Source organism: Uranotaenia lowii, chromosome 2, assembly GCF_029784155.1.
Source record: "Uranotaenia lowii strain MFRU-FL chromosome 2, ASM2978415v1, whole genome shotgun sequence".
Classification (NCBI taxonomy): Eukaryota; Metazoa; Arthropoda; class Insecta; order Diptera; family Culicidae; genus Uranotaenia; species Uranotaenia lowii.
In genome coordinates this window covers 130,053,597-130,079,050 of record NC_073692.1, presented here as the reverse complement: position 1 = coordinate 130,079,050, position 25,454 = coordinate 130,053,597, and the positions used below count along the sequence as shown (strand labels likewise).

At 31.9% G+C, this 25,454-nt stretch overlaps 1 protein-coding gene across 2 annotated transcripts in view; it reads left to right on the top strand.

The window, feature by feature from the left end:
• LOC129750083 (serine-rich adhesin for platelets-like) overlaps nt 1-25,454 on the top strand; it is a 586,616-nt gene that overhangs the window by 391,131 nt on the left and 170,031 nt on the right. For both annotated transcript variants that reach the window (XM_055745295.1, XM_055745293.1), the window contains one exon: nt 10,311-10,493. In XM_055745295.1, the coding sequence (XP_055601270.1) occupies nt 10,311-10,493 (183 nt within the window). The remainder of the gene's footprint in view (nt 1-10,310; nt 10,494-25,454) is intronic.

Below are 25,454 nucleotides of genomic sequence, written 5' to 3'. Positions count from 1 at the left end.
ATGGTGGAGGTTAAAATGTTTATTGACGACCAAAAAACACCTGATTTCATACATCTGACAGTGCTGAGCAAGGTTGCCGAAATCACAGAAAAATCTTTCATTCACAGAATTTTAAGCAAATTTTTATCACAGAACACGAAGTTTTGGAAATTTTCACAGATTTCACTGGTTTTTCAAATATTGAACATATTCCCAAAAAAATATATATAATGTCAACATAAATTTAGGATTCCTAACTTTGTTTTGGAAAAACATGCTTTGGTGGTTTTTCTGAAGTGAAATATAAAAAGACTAATTTCTTCATGACTTTTCTGGGTCTGATGGCCATTTTTTTCGTTAGAAAATTGGTTCTTGAAAATACTGCAATATTAATAATGTTGAACAATACCAAATATAATAGAGACCAATATTCACCACACTTGTTTTCCTCATACAGTGAGAAGGCGACACCATCAGCATCCTCTAGCGGACAAAATGGAAGCACTAATTCGAGAAATTCATCTAACTTGTGAATAGCGTGTATTCCGGACTCGACTTGATCAGGGATGCCAGTTATAAAAATTGGAATTGTTTATTTCTATTCTTGCACCATAAAAATTTTAGTGAATCAACTAACAAATAAAAAGGAATTGCCCTACTTATTTGATGTTAGGATTCGTGCATGACCCGCTAATGGTTCACGACCAATATCTTTGTGAAAGGAAACAAATAATGTTAAGTAAAATATTATATAAATAAATTTTGTCTTAAATATGCACAAAACCAGAAACAATGATAAGTTGTCATAGTAGGACCGAAAAATGGCCAAGAAACTGCAGAATTTAGTGAACATTTCGTAAATTTCTTTATTACTTAAACATACCTGCAGTCATTTTTTCCCAGTCAAACGCAGTCATATTTTCTATCCAGCGCTCCGATTATCCGTAAAAAAAAGCTCTTAAACCGCACTGTTTTTTCGTACAAATTCACATTTGACGAAATCTGACGAATTTTTATTATATGATTTTGTTGCATGCACAAGTTTTTCAGCCAGCCATCCATTATGGCTGCAGACACTATAAACTCCATCAATGATAAGGCTCGAAAAACATCGCCGTTAAAATCAGCAGTTTCCTCTTTGAATCACTTGGAATACCTGGGATGGATTAAGAAACCGCTTCCAATGTAAAACTTCTGCGTCATCTGTTGACCGAAGATATCGCAATTGGTTGGCCAAAAATATGAAAAAAAAACAGATAAGCGCATAATGAGCTGATTGTATAAAAACAAGAAATCAATAAAGAACAAAAATTATTACAATTACAACAAGATATTCCCAATCATCCACTCTCCTTGCACAATTTCTTACTAAGGTAAATATTTAAACCCTCTTTAAATAAATGTACAACAACAACAACAACAACAACAACAGGTAAATATTTTTGTTATGAGTTTTTTTTTATAAATCTAGGCCCAGAAAATGAGCACTATATGCCCAGTTGGTTTCGATGATTTAGCTGGCGGCGATAAAGATTTTAAATTCTGACATCAAATCACATTTCTCAAATAAGCGGAATTTAATTTTTTTAAGTGTACCTAAACTCAACAAAAAGTAAAGAAAATATGTTCGGACGGCATCCCTGATCAGCATTTTGACAGCTCCAGATTAACATTTTGAAATGGCACAAAATGATATTCTGTATTTTTTCTATCATAGAGACAAAAGTGTGCAACAGAATTGTTTTGTTCTTCCTAATTTAAAACAATTGTACTGAAATTAAAAAAAAAACTCTTTCGAAATTAGATAAAAGGCATCCGCTCAGCTCCGAATGGCATGTATGTTGGTTTTGAAATGAAACATTTTTGTTATTTCTTAAATCTTTACTAGTACAAACAAATGATAGTCTTAAACACATGTCATTGAAAACTATTGAAATATAACTGAGAATAGTTATTGATAATCTTTTTTGTAACTTCATTTTTGAATTTCCATTCCCGCTTATTTATATTTGCCGTTTTGTATGACATAGTCTTAATTTGTGGCTTTGCTTTGATCAACATATTTGCCAATACCCTAGCACACGAAATACAAAAAATGTTGTTAAAACTGAAAATGAAGACATAGATAAAGTGAGTTTAGTGGAATTCGATTTAAAGAAACTAAAAGGAGCAAATATTTGATTAAGAATAATTAGTTTGCTTGTTTACTCGTTAAGTGCTGGCGTAAATTCTCAATGCATGCTATGACAAAAGTCTAAAATCTGTGCTGACAGATTTTATCGTGGATGTCGTAATAGGCGAATGTTAATCGAAAAGTTATTCTTTCTCTGCTTAAGAAAGACCCGAGATCTGTCATAGTTGCAAGGAATTTTAGCTGCATCCCACTTGCACTAATGGATAATCATAACACAAATTCGGCAGCGCTTATTCAATTTTTTTTAGATATTTATGAAGTCATAATAAATTTGTCATTTGGTCAATGCTTGACCTAAAATGTTTTTGAGTCTAATAACATTCACTTTTGATTCTTTTTTTTTTAACTTTGCGCTTTTTTTTGTATGAGCAAATCCACTGCGACCAATTTATTTGATCTATTGTGGAGTAACCCAATTTACTATTTGTCTGATTACGTCGTACTGTCATCATTAATTGAGATGTCAGTTGTAGACGAAGTCAAGACATAATTCCAGTTTGGAATGGTGTTTCTTATGAATCCCACCACCTTACTGGCCTTCATCTTCATCAACTTTGCGCTAAATCAATTGTCATATCAAAATCACGATGTGTAAAGGTTTGGATAACGTTTTGAGAATTGTAAAAATTTGCACTGTTAATAATAAATATTTATTCAAAAAGTAATAATTTTACTTTCCGCCTTTGCGATATGCTACGCCACACTTTTTGCGATTCTCAAAAATTAGGACACCTGGCATCTCTGATCAAAGCTCCGAAAAAAATCACAGTGTAATACTTCCATTTCTGTCGCCAGATAGCGCTATTCGTGTCTCCCGTTTTCTCGTTAAGTGGTGTATATCGGTTTAAGTATATCTGACAATACGCCAAAACATATGGAATTCCCACAAATTTCTTGAAAAGAAGATACATGTTTCTTTATCATCAATTATTTTCGATATTTAATGATGTGGAAGGATTTTTACGCAAAATGAACTATAATTCTACTAAATTCTACTGTCATTTACAGTTGAATTGTGCAAACGAACTGACTTTGGTTAAATTCTAAAATCGAAGTAAAAATCACAATTATCATCCTGCAATATCTTACAATTTAAAATCATACCGAAATAGTCATCTTGATAATTTGATTTCGATTGTGGAACTCATTTACGAGCCAAATCTGAATTTTGAACTTAAATTAAAAATTTGAATTGTCAACCTGTTTCGGAATTTTAATACGTTTTCTGAAACGTACAAAAAGGGTTTCTGATTTTAGAAATATGAACCAAGAATTGAAATCAGTTTCGTAGCCCTCAATCATGAATTCACAATATAAATTCGGATGTTTTGGTTTTCAATGATTGTTTTTTATTTCAAAAACGTATTCCTTATCCGACTTGCAAATGTAAATAAATAAATATATCGCTATTTTGAAGCTTTGATTTGTTTGGATTTATGCATAGTTATAAAGTTTATGAGCTTAGAATCTGAATATGACATAAGAACTTAATTTTTAAAACCGCCTTTTTTCATATTCGGAAAAATATTTACTAAATGTAAAAAAATGCGTATGAGTTTCGAGAATCATGAATCAAATTTTGTAGGAAATGTTAAACCACATTTAAATGACGATTTAAAACACAGCTTTTTATTTAAATTTTTTATGATGATTCGAACCGGAAACAAGAATCCTAAACTGGATACCTTATCCGAAATTTGAAAACACAAATACAATTTATATTTTGTAAGAAACCAGAATAAAATTTAGTAATACGAAATGAATTAAAAGAAGTTAAAATTTTTTTAGAATATGTAGCTGAATTATGAACCTGGGATTCGTTTTCGAGGTTTTGAGGTCAGTTTTGATTCAAGATTGTTACTATCGAATAACCTTACTCCATCATCAAAATTTGAGTAAAAATTTTCAATTTTGAGTGTACAGTAGAATAAATACCTCGCATGCTTTTGATGGACAATCATGGTGGGGGGAGAGGGGGGTTAACCACTCAAACTCCCCCCCCCCCCCCGTTCCTACGGCCATGTCTGACTCTGCATTTTGTGATTGAACTCATAACATAAAAATGCCTTGTAAATATGTATATGAATTACAAATTCGCACATTTTTTTCTCAAAGCGCAAACTTGTATCTGGAAGAGTTCGTGAGTTTTAAGGGATTTCTTAGCAAAAACTTGTACTATTTAAACTGTCATATCTCGGATTGGTGCAAACTAAAAAAATATTTTCTGACGGCGTGATATAGTTCATATATCAAATAATCGATTAGGAAATTATGGGAGAAGAGATGTGTAATATTTTAAACACGAGAAAAAAAATTCCAAAGTTAGTTAATTTTCAATTCAAATTCACACGTTTATAGACCATGTGAAAGAGAATATCCCCATATCTCGTACAAAAGTCAAATTTTCATCGTTTTGTTATTGTCTGAGTTCATTGCGATGCTTAAATAAGCGATTAAGCACATATTTCTCACCTTTTGTCAAATTTGCAAAAAATTTCCACTTAAAAAAATTGACAAAATGTGCTAAATCGCTTATTTAAGGATCGTAATAAACTCAGACAATAGCAAAACGATGAAATACGACTTTTGTACGAGAAATGGGGAACTTCTCTTTCACAGGGTCTTTATTCAATCGTGTGACAAATAAAATAAAAAATTTCAAAATTAATATAAATGATAGAATTGAGCAAATTGACGAAATAAACGTCAATGAAAAATCTGACGAAATAGACAAAAATGCAGACCAAAATTGAAAAATTGATATAATTGACAAAACTGACAAAAGCCAAAAAATTGTTTAAAGTTACCAAATTTAAAAATTTGAAAAAAATGACAAAAGTGTAACAATTGACCACCACCTCTAAAACTAACCAATTTGAAAAAAAAACAAAATTAACAGAATTGAAAAAAAATATAAAACTGTCAAAATATACATATTTGACATGAATGGCTAGAGTGAATTTGGGCATTTTTGTCATTTTTGTCATTTTTGTCATTTTCGTTATTTTTTTCTTGTTTGTCATTCTTATCATTTTTGTCATTTTGGTCATTTTTGTAATTCTTGATATTTTTTCATTTTGGAGACTTTGGTCAGTTTTAACATTTTTGTAATTTTTTATTTATTTTTGTCATATTGGTTATTTTGGTTATATTTGTAATTTTTGACGTTAGTGGCATTTTTTCAAGTTTGTTTAATTTGGTCATTTTGGTCTTTTTGTCATTTTTGTCATTTTGTCATTTTTGGTCGTTATGGTCAGTTCTGTCATTTTTTCAATTTTTGCCAATTTTGCCAATTATGTCATTTTTACCATTTTTGTCATTTTTGTAATTTTTGTCATTTTTGTCATTTTTGTCATTTTTGTCATTTTTGTCATTTTTGTCATTTTTGTCATTTTTATCATTTTTTTCATTTTTGTCATTTTTTTCATTTTTGTCATTTTTGTCATTTTTGTCATATTTTTGTCATTTTTGTCATTTTTGTCATTTTTGTCATTTTTGTCATTTTTGTCATTTTTGTCATTTTTGTCATTTTTGTCATTTTTGTCATTTTTGTCATTTTTGTCATTTTTGTCATTTTTGTCATTTTTGTCATTTTTGTCATTTTTGTCATTTTTGTCATTTTTGTCATTTTTGTCATTCTTGTCATTTTTGTCATTTTTGTCATTTTTGTCATTTTTGTCATTTTTGTCATTTTTGTCATTTTTGTCATTTTTGTCATTTTTGTCATTTTTGTCATTTTTGTCATTTTTGTCATTTTTGTCATTTTTGTCATTTTTGTCATTTTTGTCATTTTTGTCATTTTTGTCATTTTTGTCATTTTTGTCATTTTTGTCATTTTTGTCATTTTTGTCATTTTTGTCATTTTTGTCATTTTTGTCATTTTTGTCATTTTTGTCATTTTTGTCATTTTTGTCATTTTTGTCATTTTTGTCATTTTTGTCATTTTTGTCATTTTTGTCATTTTTGTCATTTTTGTCATTTTTGTCATTTTTGTCATTTTTGTCATTTTTGTCATTTTTGTCATTTTTGTCATTTTTGTCATTTTTGTCATTTTTGTCATTTTTGTCATTTTTGTCATTTTTGTCATTTTTGTCATTTTTGTCATTTTTGTCATTTTTGTCATTTTTGTCATTTTTGTCATTTTTGTCATTTTTGTCATTTTTGTCATTTTTGTCATTTTTGTCATTTTTGTCATTTTTGTCATTTTTGTCATTTTTGTCATTTTTGTCATTTTTGTCATTTTTGTCATTTTTGTCATTTTTGTCATTTTTGTCATTTTTGTCATTTCTGTCATTTTTGTCATAAGTGTCATTTTCATAAATTTTCGTCATTTATGCCATTTTTGTCATTTTTGTCATTTTTGTCATTTTTGTCATTTTTGTCATTTTTGTCATTTTTCTCATTTTTGTCATTTTTGTCATTTTTGTCATTTTTGTCATTTTTGTCATTTTTGTCATTTTTGTCATTTTTGTCATTTTTGTCATTTTTCTCATTTTTTTCATTTTTGTCATTTTTGTCATTTTTGTCATTTTTGTCATTTTTGTCATTTTTGTCAATTTTGTCATTTTGTCATTTTTGTCATTTTTGTCATTTTTGTCATTTTTGTCATTTTTGTCGTTTTTGTCATTTTTGTCATTTTTGTCATTTTTGTCATTTTTGTCATTTTTGTCATTTTTGTCATTTTTGTCATTTTTGTCATTTTTGTCATTTTTGTCATTTTTGTCATATTTGTCATTTTTGTCATTTTTGTCATTTTTGTCATTTTTGTCATTTTTGTCATTTTTGTCATTTTTGTCATTTTTGTCATTTTTGTCATTTTTGTCATTTTTTTCATTTTTGTCATTTTTGTCATTTTTGTCATTTTTGTCATTTTTGTCATTTTTGTCATTTTTGTCATTTTTGTCATTTTTGTCATTTTTGTCATTTTTGTCATTTTTGTCATTTTTGTCATTTTTGTCATTTTTGTCATTTTTGTCATTTTTGTCATTTTTGTCATTTTTGTCATTTTTGTCATTTTTGTCATTTTTGTCATTTTTGTCATTTTTGTCATTTTTGTCATTTTTGTCATTTTTGTCATTTTTGTCATTTTTGTCATTTTTGTCATTTTTGTCATTTTTGTCATTTTTGTCATTTTTGTCATTTTTGTCATTTTTGTCATTTTTGTCATTTTTGTCATTTTTGTCATTTTTGTCATTTTTGTCATTTTTGTCATTTTTGTCATTTTTGTCATTTTTGTCATTTTTGTCATTTTTGTCATTTTTTGTCATTTTTGTCATTTTTGTCATTTTTGTCATTTTTGTCATTTTTGTCATTTTTGTCATTTTTGTCATTTTTGTCATTTTTGTCATTTTTGTCATTTTTGTCATTTTTGTCATTTTTGTCATTTTTGTTATTTTTGTCATTTTTGTCATTTTTGTCATTTTTGTCATTTTTGTCATTTTTGTCATTTTTGTCATTTTTGTCATTTTTGTCATTTTTGTCATTTTTGTCATTTTTGTCATTTTTGTCATTTTTGTCATTTTTGTCATTTTTGTCATTTTTGTCATTTTTGTCATTTTTGTCATTTTTGTCATTTTTGTCATTTTTGTCATTTTTGTCATTTTGTCATTTTTGTCATTTTTGTCATTTTTGTCATTTTTGTCATTTTTGTCATTTTTGTCATTTTTGTCATTTTTGTCATTTTTGTCATTTTTGTCATTTCTGTCATTTTTGTCATAAGTGTCATTTTCATAAATTTTCGTCATTTATGCCATTTTTGTCAATTTTGTCATTTTTGTCATTTTTGTCATTTTTGTCATTTTTGTCATTTTTGTCATTTTTGTCATTTTTGTCATTTTTGTCATTTTTGTCATTTTTGTCATTTTTGTCATTTTTGTCATTTTTGTCATTTTTGTCATTTTTGTCATTTTTCTCATTTTTCTCATTTTTGTCATTTTTGTCATTTTTGTCATTTTTGTCATTTTTGTCATTTTTGTCATTTTTGTCATTTTTGTCATTTTTGTCATTTTTGTCATTTTTGTCATTTTTGTCATTTTTGTCATTTTTGTCATTTTTGTCATTTTTGTCATTTTTGTCATTTTTGTCATTTTTGTCATTTTTGTCATTTTTGTCATTTTTTTCATTTTTGTCATTTTTGTCATTTTTGTCATTTTTGTCATTTTTGTCATTTTTGTCATTTTTGTCATTTTTGTCAATTTTGTCATTTTTGTCATTTTTGTCATTTTTGTCATTTTTGTCATTTTTGTCATTTTTGTCATTTTTGTCATTTTTGTCGTTTTTGTCATTTTTGTCATTTTTGTCATTTTTGTCATTTTTGTCATTTTTGTCATTTTTGTCATTTTTGTCATTTTTGTCATTTTTGTCATTTTTGTCATTTTTGTCATATTTGTCATTTTTGTCATTTTTGTCATTTTTGTCATTTTTGTCATTTTTGTCATTTTTGTCATTTTTGTCATTTTTGTCATTTTTGTCATTTTTGTCATTTTTGTCATTTTTGTCATTTTTGTCATTTTTGTCATTTTTGTCATTTTTGTCATTTTTGTCATTTTTGTCATTTTTGTCATTTTTGTCATTTTTGTCATTTTTGTCATTTTTGTCATTTTTGTCATTTTTGTCATTTTTGTCATTTTTGTCATTTTTGTCATTTTTGTCATTTTTGTCATTTTTGTCATTTTTGTCATTTTTGTCATTTTTGTCATTTTTGTCATTTTTGTCATTTTTGTCATTTTTGTCATTTTTGTCATTTTTGTCATTTTTGTCATTTTTGTCATTTTTGTCATTTTTGTCATTTTTGTCATTTTTGTCATTTTTGTCATTTTTGTCATTTTTGTCATTTTTGTCATTTTTTTCATTTTTGCTTCAATTTTGTGTCATTTTTGTCCTATTTGTTATTCTTGAAACTTTTTTTCATTCTTATCCTTTTGCTTATTTTTACCATCTTTTCATTTTTTCATTTATGTTATTTTGGTTATTTTTGTGGCATTCTTTTCATTTTGTTTTGTTTGGTCATTCTGTTCAATTTTGTCATTTTGTCATTTTTATATTTTTTATCATTTGTAAAATTTCCATTATTTTTATCATTTTTGTCATTTTTGTGGTTTTTTTTTTTTTAATTTCTGCCTTTTTGTCATTTTTCTAATTTTTGTAATTTTTGCCATTTTTTCATTTTTGTAATTTTTGTCATTTTTGTCATTCTTGCCATTCTTGTCGTTCCTGTCATTTTTGTCATTTTTCTAATTTTTGTCATTTTTGTAAGTTTTATGGAATTTTGTAAATTTAGTTTAGTTCTGATAAAATCGAAGGAGCTATGTTGAAATCTGGCTATAGGAAAGTGTCAATGAAATAATTTTGTAAACGTGACGCTTGTTGCTAAGTTTTCCTCCTACTTTCCGTTAGCGTTTTTATTTTGTCGTCAAATTTCGATTTATTTAGCGAATTAAAAATTTTCCATAATTATTCTTGTGACCGATTAGAAAAAAGTGAGAATTTTATATTGTGAGTTGAACTTAAAAACTGTTCAGCACAATTTTTTTTCTATTTTAAATTTTTAATTGGCGGTCGATTTTGTATAGGAAACGTGGATCAATAATTTATTTTCTTAATTTTTCTACTAGGGTTAACCAAGGTTGCCTAAAAAAAGATATTTTTTGTTGATGAGAAAAAAAAATTTACCTTTTTCTGTGATTTTATCCGAAAAATCTTTGAAGGTTATCTGTGATGCTATTTCCTTCAATTTGATTGACAACTCCAGATAAATTGGGTCTTTTTAACTTTTAAGTTGGGTAAAATCTATTATCATCTTATATATTATCAAAGTTTTTCAATTCAAGGTAAGAAATCTAAAATCTATATTGGGTAAAAGAAATCAAATTTAGGAAATCCATTCAAAAATTAGAAACTCTGTGAAATCTGTGAATAATTCAAAACGCTGTGTTTTTTGACACAGATTCTGTGATGGAAATCAACACAAAATTCTGTGAAGTTAAAGATTTTCCTGTGATTTTGGTAACCTTGGGGTGAACCACCTTAGGTTTGTTTTCCTGTCACCCACCACAAATAAACGCCTGAATTGCTACTGTAATCTTAATGTATTACCACCCAAATCTTATCGTTTGCTTCGCTTCTCCATTCATTTCAGAAAAACGAGTGCCATCGAGTACGACGACGGCGACGCCCGGCAGTAACTCAGCGACGCCGATTCCAATCGTACCCGAACAGCTGAAGGGATCACCTCCACCATTGAAACGTAATCTGATCGCCAAACGAACGGTTGGCTCGGCCATAGGCACGCCCCACGGCACCGTTAAAACACCACTGAAAGGTAAGTTGATCGAATGATCTGCAGAAGAGCTACTGAAACTACTCGACTTTTCATTCGAGCTAGTTGTGGGAGTCGAAAGCTTTAGCTGGGAAAATGAGTGCTGGCACTCACATCTTTTACCCCTGAATGTAGACTGACGATATTTTAGTTATGATCGAAACAAACGCTTCAACGAGAATGCGATGTTATTTTGAATCTTATGTTAACGCTTCACGTGGGCTGATCTTTTCATAAAATTTCCATAGATGAATAATTTTATGGTAAAAAATTCTAATTAATTGGCGTTTCAAGAGAGTACCTTTATCTTTTTTGAAAATTCAAGCATTTTCAATTTGTTTTTTCAAACTTCTGATTGCGAGGCATAATTCAAAATCATTTTGGACAATTTTGGATAATTCAGGATCATTTGTGACCTACATACATATGTAGGTACTATGAATTTATTTAAAAACTTCAGGAAATATTCAAAGGCAATTTACAACAAAACTATCGGCTAATCTCATGTTCATTTTTTTTTATAATTCAGTGAAGAAATTATAATCGTAAAGTATGGATTGAAAATCCGCAACGCTGTAAAATTTGTTTCCAAATGATTCAATCAATCACCAATCATTTCGGCAACCAACTCCAAGCGGTGGAATTTCAATTTGCACCTTCAAGAAAGTGTTTGGATTCCATTTTTCTTTCGATATGCCGAACTTAGCTTTTCGCAGCTTGTTTTGTAGCTATTTAAAGACTGCGAAAGCTGCGCGGCACGTGGCTCAACGTTCGATTAAACAGCAAACTACTGCCGAATGAAACGAATCAAATCACTGCCCACAACAGATTGTCTTAAGCCCATTAACATCGCCCACCTACATATTGTTTCCTGCACCTTTCGTTGGCGCGGTTGAATCACAGTAAACCCCATTTCGAAGCCTTAACCTTATCAATCGGAAAACAATCTTCGGTCAGTCGCAGTGGCATTCCGAAATCAAAACAATCATCAATGAAAGTGATCAACACCACACTGTGTGGTTTCTTGTCGTGGGCATATGGAAAATGCGGAAAATGAAGAAATGTTTTTCCCAGTTTGCGTAAACAACGTTGGACGTTCGTGTCATTATTGAGGGCCCAATATTAGAGGTAGCCGATCGACGAATGAAATGGCTCGATGAATCGGTAAATTGGTTTCGACTAGCTGTTGTGCCTACCATACTTACCTGCCAATATTCAATACCTTTTGTTGAATGGCATACAAACAACAGGGTTTGAGTGACTGTATCAATGACTTCCACTTTCGTTAGTGGGATTGGACAAAGTACAGCGAGTAGCAACATTGTGAGCCAGCTGGTTTTGGTTGATTATAAAACATGAGAAAATGATCAATCACGCGAAGTGTAATTAAACTAATTTAATTTAAGCTTCGAATGGTTTTTATTTCTCTCTGTTGGATGCGGTAAATTAACACATAAGAGCCATGCAAAATCAGGAAAATAAATATTTCGAACGCTTTGCGGCACGTGGCGAGTGATTAACCTAGTTTTAGAAAATAAAAATATTTTTTTAAGCAATCACAATATCCCTTAGATGTGAGATTCGACCTTAAGGATTCTTTACTATTGCCAGAAAATTTTCAGCACGTATCCGGCCGGGCCGGACAAATCCGGGCAATTTTATTTAAAAAACTGGTAAAATCCGTGCATTTTTCATCAAAACTGATTTACAGATTTCAAATTAAAATATTTCAGGTTTCCAAAGATTTTTATAAAATTTGCTCAAAAACTTTTGGAAATTTTGGAGGCATAAATAAAAAAAAATAACAATGTCTTTTTATGTTTGATTTGCCAATTAAAATGAATAAATCCAGGCATTTTTCAATAAAATCCGGGCAATCCGGCTGGTTCGGACTGTTTTATATTTAAAAGGGGAGATAAGGGTATAACGAGCACCCAGGGCATAAAAAGCACTCCTTTTTTCTACATAAGTACATACGTATTTTCTTAAACAAATTTTCATGAGGACTTGTTTCGTACTACCTATAGCATGGGTGGCCAACATTTTCAACAGGCGGGCCAAATTTCAGTATTCAAAGAAAACAAATAATAACAGATTTTTTGAAAAAGCTATTAAAAAACATTTGCCTATCGTTACATCGAGTAGGGGGAAGTTGTCTACTACCGGACACTTAAGGTTTTTAAGCAATAACTTCAAAAATAGATTTTTTTTAATATTGGTTCCTCTACTGATTTGAAGAGTATCAATATTATGATCACTAAACCATATTAGAAAAAAAAGAATTTACAACATATTCATGTGGTAAGAGAAATCATTTCATGTAAGTTTTCACTCATTTCCAAAAGTGTTGTCTATGGCCGGACACTACGAATTACTTCACCAAAGTTGTCACCAATGGCACAAAAACGCAGCAAAATGACTGAAATGACTTGCACAGATCTTGTGAGTATGTGTTTTCCAATACTGAATGATCTATGAAGCCAGTCAAAATAGTTTTTTTGACAAACCAGAATGACACATTTGTTTCGAAAAACTAGAGAAAAGTTTTCTATGACCGGACAGCAAAATTTAAAGTTTCTCAAAGGACCAAAATAGTTTCGTTATTGAATCCTTATCTTCTGCAAACCATTTGAGGGTGCTATAGAGATGAAAAAATGAAAGTTTCAAGTTGAAATCATCTATAATTTTGAATATTTTCTTGTCCGGTCATAGACAACAATTTGGTGTCCGGTCATAGAAAAATCGCATTTTTTTTTTAATTTTCCTAATATTTCGTTTGAACTTCCGTTTTGTTATCTTATATCTACTGTAGTCGAAAGATAACCAATCAACGATGTCGTTCATGTGCAGTTAAAATTTTACAAGCCGAAAAAACTGACCACAATACAAATGCAAAGTTTAGGCGATCGTCTCCGTACTACTTGGCAAAAGCTTTATATGCCTATTTACCTGGTTTACCTTTTCAGATTGGATTACCATATTTCTAACGCCATATCAAGCTACTATTTACTTTATTTTCATGGTGTTAAAACATTATTAGGATATTGTGTTTCCGAAAAATCTATGTTGTCCGGCCATAGGCGATGTCCGGCCATAGACGACTTCCCCCTATAGATTGATCTTAATAAGTCATTTTGGTCCCCTCATATTTTTACTAAATTTGCTCCATTTGATATAGTAGATGATAGTAGAAATATTACGCAATACGAAATGAATTATTCCTCCCAACTTACGTATGTACGTCAATCTTTTTGTGTAGTTTAAAACCTTCTCGGTTTATTCATCCCAGAAATAACAAATCACGTGTCTACAATGGACGTTTTGTCAATTTTATGGTCTCCAAATATAAAAATAACCACCCATTTTCCAAAGTTTTCACCGTTCTCCTTAGACAAATTTGATAGACAAATAAAAAAAAAACAGAATGGAATTATTGAAAAAAATAATGTATATGAGCTTTTGAAATTTAAAAGAATAAATTTTTCAACGAATTTTCTTTAAATCATCAATAATATTGATTTTTCAAAGTACGGACCAAGGTTGACGAAACCACAGAAAAATCTGTAATTTCACAGAATTTTGAGCAAATTTTCAGTTGTCGAAGTAGAATTCAACTAACGAAAGGTTGAATTTGTTGTAAAAGTATAATTTCAATTATGATGTTGATATGATTCGGTGATTTTTTTACGATTTTTAAAACGATTTGGATACCAGCTTACATTTTTCTGAGGCCGACCAACTAGAGTTCGCTTGAAGGCTCTTCGTACCAATGATATGTAATCATAAAAATCCAATTGGAAAACATTGAAAAATGTGTAATAGAATTTACAAATAATGTGTCAAATGTGTCAAACCGTATAATTGTACGTAATCGTTATTGCTTTTTATTCAGTGACGGTAGCCTTTTTTGTAAAATAATATTAGACCCTCAGAACCTAAGGAGCATAAGTGAGAACATGATTGACTTTTAGTAAAAAATGCCAAGGGATTCTCCATGTTTCAAATTATATTTGGTGATTTTTTCAAATTTTAAAGTTTTTTCGAATACTTTATCGTTTGAAAAAGAAAATTGCAAATGTTCGACAAATGTATGGAAAATGGCAAAACACAATAATTTTAAATCTTTTTTTCTCAAAATTAGTTTTTATACACTTTTACCCCTTTGACTATTATCAATTCAAAGAGATTTTCGGATCTTTATTTTGAATTTAGTTAGTGTAGACTCAGGTATATTTATAAAAATGATGTATGCAAACTAAGAAAAACGTTCAATTCTTAGAACATGATTTTTCCCAAAACAAGCATCGCGCGCCAAAAAAAGCTGGTCGCGAGAACCAGCTAGGTTCTCAAGTGATACCTATTATATTATAATTTTAGAGCACCACCAAATAAGCTTTCATTACTTTTAAATCATCTTGATCTGAAATGTACGTACTGCAACATGATTTACACATTGTTTCTGAATTTTCACCATCATAAAATTTTTGATTTTTCACTTTAATCAATTTTAAATTTATATAAATTTGTTGACCTGGGGCGAACAGAGCACTATTAATCAAGGCAAGATGAGCGTTTTCTGCCGTATAATCTAGCAGCGAATTCAACTAGATGAAGTCAACTGACTGACTGACTTGTTTCATCTGTCGATTTGGCTTATTGGTAAGGAGTCGGAGAGGTAATCAGTAGACTCGAGTTCGATTCCTATTTTTTCACATACCATTCATGATTGATTTTTTTTGATTTTTACATTATACGGCTAGTAGCATCATCCGTCAAACAAAACACCAGAAACATAATGTATGAGCATGTGTTAATTCTTTGAATTCTACCTAGATTAAACCTAGATTATTTAGTTATTGCTTTGTTTGATGAATCTACGCCTCACCGTTTAGCGCAAAATGCATCGATCATGAATGATAAATGAAAAAAAATTCACCTTGACCAGGAATCGAACTCGAGTCAAGCTGTAACTCTATTATTCAGTTGACTTCATCGAGTCGAATTCGCTGCTAGCTTCCCCGGCAGAAAACGCTCATCGTGCCTCGATTAATGGTGCTTATACTGCCCCAGGGAGGTTCTCATTATGCCCCTACAGTGACTGGTTTTTAGCTGTTGGTAATTTTTTTAAAAATGCATTTTTAAACGTTTTTATCCATATTTTCAAGTTTCATTCAATAAGGCAATAGATTATTTGAGTGTCTGAACACGAAACAATGATGTAATTCACATATTATAGCTGTTCTCTATGGTTAAATAAGCGTTTTTCTTAAGGTGGCCATTATGCCCTTATCTCCCCTACCGAATTTAGCCCTTTTCAACAATTCGGCCAAATGAATATTTTGTTTTAGTTTATTATTTTCAACCAGATACTATACATCAGATCTTTTTAAAAATGTCATCAATAGCTGAAAGAACATCAGATGACTTTTCACTTCTAGGGCGTTTTTAACCAAAGAGATTCTGGGACAAAACATGTCGAAACAGGTGTCAAGCTATTCGAAATTGCTTATTAGATATCGAATAGAATGAATGCCGAATTCAAGCAAAATGCCTTTAAAATAGTTGTTAAATAGAAGGATTATCATTATCCTTAATCATACCATACTTTTTACCACACGATCTACATGGCTGGGCAACTCTGGGCAATTTTTTGATAAAAAAATTAAAAAATGAAGGGCAAATCTTAACAGAATCTAGGCATTATTATCAAACAAACAAGATGAAAAAGAAAGAAAATTACTAGAAATTTAAAGTTCTCAACGAATCACAGCAGCAGTGATAAATTCGTACAAAAATTAATGTTTATTTTTAAATCAATTCTAAAAAATCATTTATGAACGCAAATTCTGAAAAATAAGGAAGAGAAATTTGAGTTATCTGACTAATCCCGGGTAGATCCGAAAAGTTTGGAAAAATATCTGAGCATCCCGACCAGATTAGATTAGACAAATCTAGGGCAAATGTTGGTAATAAAATGGACTACCTTTTCAATTTTTCAGATGTCTAAGTTTACGCGTTTTTGAGAAATTTAGGATAAAAAAGGACATGGATATAATATTTTTTTACAAGCATTTCGGAAATCTTTATTGTCGACTTGAAATCTCATGAACTGTTGATTTTGTCTGATTTTTTTACTCAAATAGATAAGAAGTATAACAAGGTTCACTAGAATGCTTACGTTTTTCGATCAAATGAATAGTTTTTAAAATAAACGCGTTTGTAATTGTCTGGATTCTTAATGACCTTAATATTGTGTTTTTTTTTCATATTCAGAAAATAATTATTTTAAAGCAAATTTAAAAAATTATGGATAAAATTTTGAATGAGGACAAAACCAAATTTGAATAACAATTCCAAAACACCTTTTTAAGGATTTTTTAATGATGATGCGGACTAAGAATCTAGAATACTTAACTAGATACAAAATGCAAAATATGAAATCCAAAATACAATTTAGATTTTGATAATAGAGAACCAGAACCTTGAAACGAGTAAATCTAATTTGGTCAGTACAGAAATGAATTTGTATCATCAAGTGATAAAATTTGGAAATCTGTAGAAGAATTCTGAACCTGGGATTAGTTTTCGAGGTTTAGGCATCAGTTCTGAGTAAAGATTGTTAATCTTGAATAACCTAACTCATTCATCAAAATTTGATTAAGAATTTATAATTTTGAGTGTGGAGAATAACACCTCGAATGTAGCATCAGTTGAAGAAATCGTTTAGTTTTTTACTGTCTAAAATTTAAAAAAATAAAATGAAAAGTCGGCCTATCGGGCCAAATACTTAGCTCAACTATTCGGTGAGCCGCATATTTGGTACATCTCTACAAAAAAAAACCATCACATGCGTTTCAGGTCGAAACCCAGAATTACAGATACTACAAGGATTTTTTTTTGAGATTTTGATGCTAAGTCATGTCCGTAAAAAATATAAAAACTCTCATCCAGGCTTAAATCTAGACTACACCCAGAATAATCTGCAAGTCATGCCTACGTGAAAAACTAAATAATTTAATCCAATTGATTTTTACGTAGATGCTACGAGATAAATATGGGTCATTCCATATCAAGTGACCATGAAAATGCAACGACCCTCTTCGATTTCGCTCAACATCAGTAGGGTGACTTTTTATAACGTTAATAAGAAAAATCCAAAGTTTTGGGGGAATCGGACCACCCTCCCTCAAATGGCAGCCCCCCCTTTTTTGAAAATTTGGCAATTTTTGCCAAAAAAACTGTTTTTGTTTTTTTAATATCTCAAAAACGGTAGAAGCTACAGATAAGACAAGACCATCACTATAAAGAATATGTTATAAGCTATCAAATGAGTTGATAGAAAATTTTCGGCAGTGTTGCCAAACTAGAAAATTTTGCATTTTAAAACTTAAATTGCGATTATCTCAAAATGCCCCCACTTTTATTTTTGATTTGATGGCGCCAATGGATTCAGCGTGAAATTTTACATAAGAATCACTCATTCACTTAAAACAATATGAGCCGTTTCGGAGATATCAAGTTTTTAAGATGGGAAGTTCGTGAAATTTCACCGTTACGCCAATACATCTTATAAATACGCCTCCGAAAGGATGGATCTGCTTCCGCATATACTACAGGGTCCGGCAATTGAACTGCTACATTACTTCAACAGTAATTATTTCGTTGCACACAAAACAGTATTGAACGACCCCTCGTAGCTTTGTTTACATAGTCTTAGCTATCATTGCACAGTGGTGCAGAACATCAATTTAGCTGTACGAAATTAAAAGAGCCCCAGGGATGAAGAGATATACGTTTGATGTCTTCAGCAACATTGTTCAATTTTACATGGAGCATATTCTTGCATCAAAGTTTTTGCCGAGGGGTCCACCGATATCGAGATAAAAATGCTATCTTTTTTATTTTTCAAATTAGAGCTTTGATGTCTTCGAAAAGGTTGTTTATCTGATCAAAATACATAAGTTTGTTGAATATGTCAAAGCCCTATCACATCACTCTCTGGAGTTACAGTCAAAGTAAAAAAAAATCTCTTGAAAAAACAGATTTTTAAACTTGACACGTTGAAGATTGGATAAAATGGTTCGCTGTCTTCGAAACAAAGTTGTAACATGCCACGATCTATAATTGTCTCATATATTATAATGGTTTTAGAAGTTGCTGAAGCCCTACAGAAAGCATTTAGTGTATTTTATTGGCAATTTTGGAAGGCTCGTCCATCGAAAAGTGTACATTTTCACAACATTAAAATTCGATTTTTCAAATAACTCTAACTAACTAACTAACGAACTAATCTCTTAAATTTGGTGGAACATTTAATTCGTATTTGATACCACATAAATGAATAATAGAACCGGTTTTACCAGTACACAGTAGTGCTCTTCCAAATTTAATAGATTAGTTTCATTTATTGTTTTGGAGTTTAAATTATTTGAAAAATCGAATTTTAATGTTTTTTAATAAAACAAAATATAAATTAAATGTTTTCAACGTTTCTTCTATAAGTAAAATTGATAATTTTTATATAAAAAGTGTATTTTCAATCGTTCAAATCTATATTAGTTCCACCGATTCCCCCGCTCATTTCAAATGGAAAGGGTTCCGCTTATCCTCAACAATAACCACAAAAAGGGAGTGTTGTGATAATGTACACTTTTCGATGAACGGGGGCTTCAGCAACTTCTAAAACCATTATAATATATGAGACAATTATAGATCGTGGCATGTTACAACTTTGTTTCGAAGACAGCGAACCATTTTATCCAATCTTCAACGTGTCAAGTTTAAAAATCTGTTTTTTCAAGAGATTTTTTTTTACTTTGACTGTAACTCCAGAGAGTGATGTGATAGGGCTTTGACATATTCAACAAACTTATGTATTTTGATCAGATAAACAACCTTTTCGAAGACATCAAAGCTCTAATTTGAAAAATAAAAAAGATAGCATTTTTATCTCGATATCGGTGGACCCCTCGGCAAAAACTTTGATGCAAGAATATGCTCCATGTAAAATTGAACAATGTTGCTGAAGACATCAAACGTATATCTCTTCATCCCTGGGGCTCTTTTAATTTCGTACAGCTAAATTGATGTTCTGCACCACTGTGCAATGATAGCTAAGACTATGTAAACAAAGCTACGAGGGGTCGTTCAATACTGTTTTGTGTGCAACGAAATAATTACTGTTGAAGTAATGTAGCAGTTCAATTGCCGGACCCTGTAGTATATGCGGAAGCAGATCCATCTTTTCGGAGGCGTATTTATAAGATGTATTGGCGTAACGGTGAAATTTCACGAACTTCCCATCTTAAAAACTTGATATCTCCGAAACGGCTCATATTGTTTTAAGTGAATGAGTGATTCTTATGTAAAATTTCACGCTGAATCCATTGGCGCCATCAAATCAAAAATAAAAGTGGGGGCATTTTGAGATAATCGCAATTTAAGTTTTAAAATGCAAAATTTTCTAGTTTGGCAACACTGCCGAAAATTTTCTATCAACTCATTTGATAGCTTATAACATATTCTTTATAGTGATGGTCTTGTCTTATCTGTAGCTTCTACCGTTTTTGAGATATTAAAAAAACAAAAACAGTTTTTTTGGCAAAAATTGCCAAATTTTCAAAAAATGGGGGGCTGCCATTTGAGGGAGGGTGGTCCGATTCCCCTAAAACTTTGGATTTTTCTTATTAACGTTATAAAAAGTCACCCTACTGATTTTGAGCGAAATCGAAGAGGGTCGTTGCATTTTCATGGTCACTTGGTATGGAATGACCCATATGTAAACAATTTCCTATAAGAATTAATGCTTCATGGAAGTCACTTACAAATTACGTGCATTTTTAGTGAGTTAAAAACGATGTAATGACGTTACGTTTAATGTGCTTAGCGTGCTTAGTGTCCAAATGCAATTCAGGTCGATTTCACTATTTCTGTGTGTTTTCATTGCAGCCAAGAATAATAAAAAAAAAAAACAATATTTCTTCAGAAATGAAATTTATTTCCATCATCACTCACTATACCACATAAGCAGCACACTGATTATAAAAGAAAAATCCTGGATTCCGGGGGTCCTTTGGTGTAGCTCAATTTTTAAGATCCTGTAGAAATTGAAAATATCAATTAATCAAAAATAAATAGATGATAAATTTGATGCAGTGTTCGATCCCGAAAAAGTATTTATTAGTATATTTTAAATCGAACTCACCAGAATGCAAACGCTTAGCTTTGCTCATGCAGCTCAAAATTCCGCATGTTTGGAACCACTTTCGGGGTCCTACCGCAAGGTGCCGGAATTTTTCTGAACAGTCAACTATCCTACCGGTGGAAGAATCGATTTTTCTGTTTGAGCATGATATTCCGGTACATTTTAAAATTGGCGTTGAACCCGGAAATGTGGAAAAATAGGCCACAACATTCAAACATTTCACACCAAACAAAGTCAGCTCTCTGCTGAAGGAGGACTGACATATTCTTATAAGAATTCGTACAAGCAACTAATCCAGATGGACATCCACTTCAATTTTACGTGAAATTCAAGCAGCAGTTACGTACTTTAAAAACTTACTCCAAAACACACGTAAATGGGACACGCAACAAAATCTTAGTTTACGTGGAAAATCCCGTATATTCAATTTCTAAATTATTTTGCGTGTAGGGATGTTTTATCTTTCAATATTAAAAACAAAACAAAAGTATTTTATTTCTGAATGGTTGTATATTCGACCAGTTTTGAGAGCCCGCGAAACCGTTTGCCGAATTTTGTAAACAATTATTTTTTCAGATATTTAAAAATTGAAAAATACATTCTTACTTCAATTTTTTTTTAATTGTATGCATGTCCAAAATTTACTTAAAGAATAAAGATTATTTGAAAATTTTAATCTAAATAAATGGCAGAATAAAACCAAATTTAAAAATTTTGCGAAAACAAATCACAGCTTATAATCAGAATCAACTCATCTTGAAATTTATTCATAAAGTGTAGCGATTTGTTTTTTATTTTTTTATAAATTATCATAAGATTACCTTTATTTGCTTCGTTGAAAGTATTTTGACCAAACGACCAGTTTCTAGATACATGCATTCGTAACTGTCCGATTTCTAAATGAACTATGCCTGATTTAGAGGTTATAGCCAAGATTTCAAAGAATGTTACTATTGTTTGGTTGATTCGTTTTGATTTTATATAACAAAGTTGTGAGCATTCACAAAAGTGACCATTAGACCGCTGAAAAAAATGACTTTTTACTCCCATATGTTTTTTCGATGCCTTTTGGGTCACCAAGCATCAGTGTAAAATTGGAGATCATTTGGTTGATTCCTGAGTTAGCGCAACGCGTTTCAATTTTGTATGGAAATTTGTATGGAAGAAGAAATTTTTGCACATTAAATCATCCAGAAAATCTAAATAAACTTGAAATGAAATCGGTCTTTAATTTTTGGTTTTGACTATTTAGCTTCATTTTTTGTAAACATGACAAGCAGCTAAGAATTTCCTGAAAAAAGTTATAACCATTTCAAAATAATAAATCTGAATCCATTGAAAAGTATTTAAAAATAGAAGACTTTGCTTGCTAGAGCTTTTAATAATTTCATGAAATGTTTTTGCAAATGTTATACAAATCAATAAATTTTCTGGCTATGCAAAGCAGTTTTTGCGATTTATTATTCTCATCCTACGGTTTCACAGCTTTCAAATAAGCAGTCAAAAAAGCTTAAATTTAAAAAAAATAATTTTGAATACAAAAATTTTGCATAATATCGAGTATCTTTCCTGGGGTAAAAGTTAGGTTTGTGGTTTGTTCACATGAAATGTACTGTAAGAATCAAGGAATATTTTTCATTCAAAGTTATATTTTTTGGAACTTTTAGTACAGCTCTGGCGATTTTTGAATGAATAATTTTGATTTCCCATACAAATTTTCATACAAAATTAAAACTTGTTGCGCTAATTCAAGACTGGATGGATCGCTTCCAAAATTTTTATTGCTATTTCTGGCAGAAAAAACAACCAAAAAAAGTTATGGGAGGTGTAAATATTTAAGAATTTGGAATTTTCATACAAAGCTTGCAGCGGTCTAGTGACCATTTTGTGAGAAAATTAAATTTATATCTTAATGGTACTGTTTATTCAAAAACGAGCATTTTTTATTTCCTACGAATGACCCACATGGCTGCTCGAAATAGAAATTTGAGTTGAAGCTTTTCATTTTAAATAAATATGTAAATATAATTTAGTAGATATTCTGATCCACACTTTTAAATAACTCACATTAATTGAAATTTTTGGCACATTAAGTTTACTTAACTTTACTTATGAAAAAAAAAAGTATAAAAAAATCACTTTCATTTACTCGAATGCGCCTATCGGTAACCGCATCAGAAAACAAGATCCAAACCAGGTCAGGTGAGCAGCAACATTTGTTGGGCCTTGCTTCCCGCAGAAGTGTTTAACCTGATTGTTGATTTGATGTACAGAAGATGTTGGTATGTAACTCGGAAAACGCGAAACAGGAAACCCGGATGATGGCTCTTCTTTCTTTGAGTTTTGTTTTGTTATGATCGGTGAACTATGGGAACAAGAATTCCGCCAACATGTTTTTATTTTTATTTATTTCCATTTCACCTCTAGGATGACTGATCAAGCACATGAGCTGAGCTGAACGCAACTTTCGCCACTTTACCCAAGTTGTTGTTAACATCACTAGTAGCTTAGCTGAATCGAGACCAATTCAGTTGATGATCAAGGAAACATCCCACTGGGCGGTATTTTATTTCCTTCTTATTTTGATTAGCTGTGGAAAATGTGGAAAACACTGCACGTAGCGAATTTGAATGAACTGCGCGTCCGACCGATTTGTAAAATATGGTCGACCTCCCCATTTGGCGTCGAACCGATTGCAATAAATCTCCGGTCGTTAAAGAAAGAATCCCCAAGTCAAGCCCCTAGCCCATCGAAAGGAAGAGTTCCATGAAAATTGTATCTCTGCTCTTCTGGTTTGGGTGCAAAGAGATAGATTTCCGCAGCAATTTTTCTTCCGAGAGCCACGTCCTCGTTGTCAAGTGTTGTGTGTGGCGGCTTCTGCGTGTCATTATTAGGGGGTTAAGTGCGGCGAAAAAAGAGCGCAAGGAATCACTCAGCCGAAACCAATATTCCATTCATCTTCCCGAAGAGCTCACTAAGGCTTAGAAGTAGAAGCATGGTTGGGACGGAAATTTTTATTTCGATTTTTCGCATCGCATAGTATTCCCGCATAGCGTCGTCGTCGCGCGGGTTTGCTCACAGTTTTTTTCAGCACGAAGAAAATCTCTTTGATCTTTTTGCTTCGTTGGGCGAGGCAGTTTTGTAGGGCTAATGAAATTAACCTACGCATCTTTAAGACCCGGAGCTTGACGTAAAGCTTCTCGTGCATGAAGGTCGGAAATGGTTGTTTTGTGCAACGTCATCGAAACGATACTCGATCGGTAACCATCGATTAATTAAACAGAAAAATGTGAAGAACCAAGTTTTTATAAGGTTTTGTGACTGACCGCTCAATCCAAAATCAAAATGGGCCCGGACAAGTTGATCGATTGCCTATACTGGTTGACAGTCCTGAATTGGGACACAGAATAGCTAGCGGAAGTGCTATCCCGAATCCTACTCCGCCGTTGGTGGTCGTTTAGCCTAATGGCGAACGTCTTTGTCTTATAAGCCAGAGGTCCAGGGATCGAATCCCGCCACCCTAAAACTTAGGTTAAGGAAATTTTGTAAGTCCGCGGACGCTAAAATGAACACTAATACCACGACATGTAACAATGAAATAACAATTGTACACTCTACTGAGTATAAAAGAATGCAAAATATCTCTATGGAGTATAAAAATTTGTAAACTCTACGAAGTATAAACTGATGCGCTAGTCATAAAGTCTCAGTGACTGGACCATAATAAATTCGTGGGAAGTCATCAGGTTATTAGGCCGGCTTCATGGAGGATCGACCTACGACGGACCAGACAGATCTTCACATTACGGCAAATTCTAAAAAAAAGCCGTGAACACCAAGTCCCTACACACCTGCTATACATAAATACGACACGATTGACCGTGACGAGCTATGGAAAATCATGGACGAAAACGGCTTCTCTGGGAAGCTAACCAGACTGATTAAGGCAAGTGTGCGGATTTTGGGTGAATTGTCGAGTTCATTCGCATCACGTAGACAAGATGATGGTTTCTCCTGCATGATGTACGTGGCGCTAGAAGATGTTATTTGATGAGTGGTGGGTGAAATGCGGAGATCGATTTTCAACAGATCCAGTCAACTTATCTGCTTTGCCGACGACAGATCATCTGCGGCGGTGAAGATGTTCTACCGCAAACTGAAACGTCCAAGGATGAAGTATATGCTGGCCTGCGGATCCGAGATCGACTAAGCCCGCTTGTCCAGTAATAACAAGGTCACGATTGACGGCGACGAGCTGGAGATAGTCGAAGACTTTGTCTATCATGGCTCACTGGTGACCGCAGACAATGACACCAGCCGTGAGATCTGGCGACAAAAGACCTGCGAAAATTGGGCCTACTATGAACTATGAACAAGCAACTGCGGTCGAGAAGAACTAGCCCTCGCACAAAATTAACCAAAATCAACTGAAGAAGTCACTCTTTAGAAAAAAAAGGAGAAATGTTTTATGAGTATTTGAGAACCCTTCCTCCTTCTAATGGAAAAATAGTAGAGGGGAGGGGTTCTTCTTACGATTTTCACATAACTGAAGAACAAATCGAACAAATCCCAACTTGCGATATATTGATAGAAAGCGAATTGTCTCTTCATGAGAAAATCAATAGGAGAAGCGATTCGGGGACACCGGGTCGTTGCCGTGGCCAATCTGGCCGGTTCCGGAACGAAATATTTCAAAGTCTTAATCCGATAACTTTGACATATTTCGTTCTGGAACCGGCCAGAATGGCCATGACCACGAC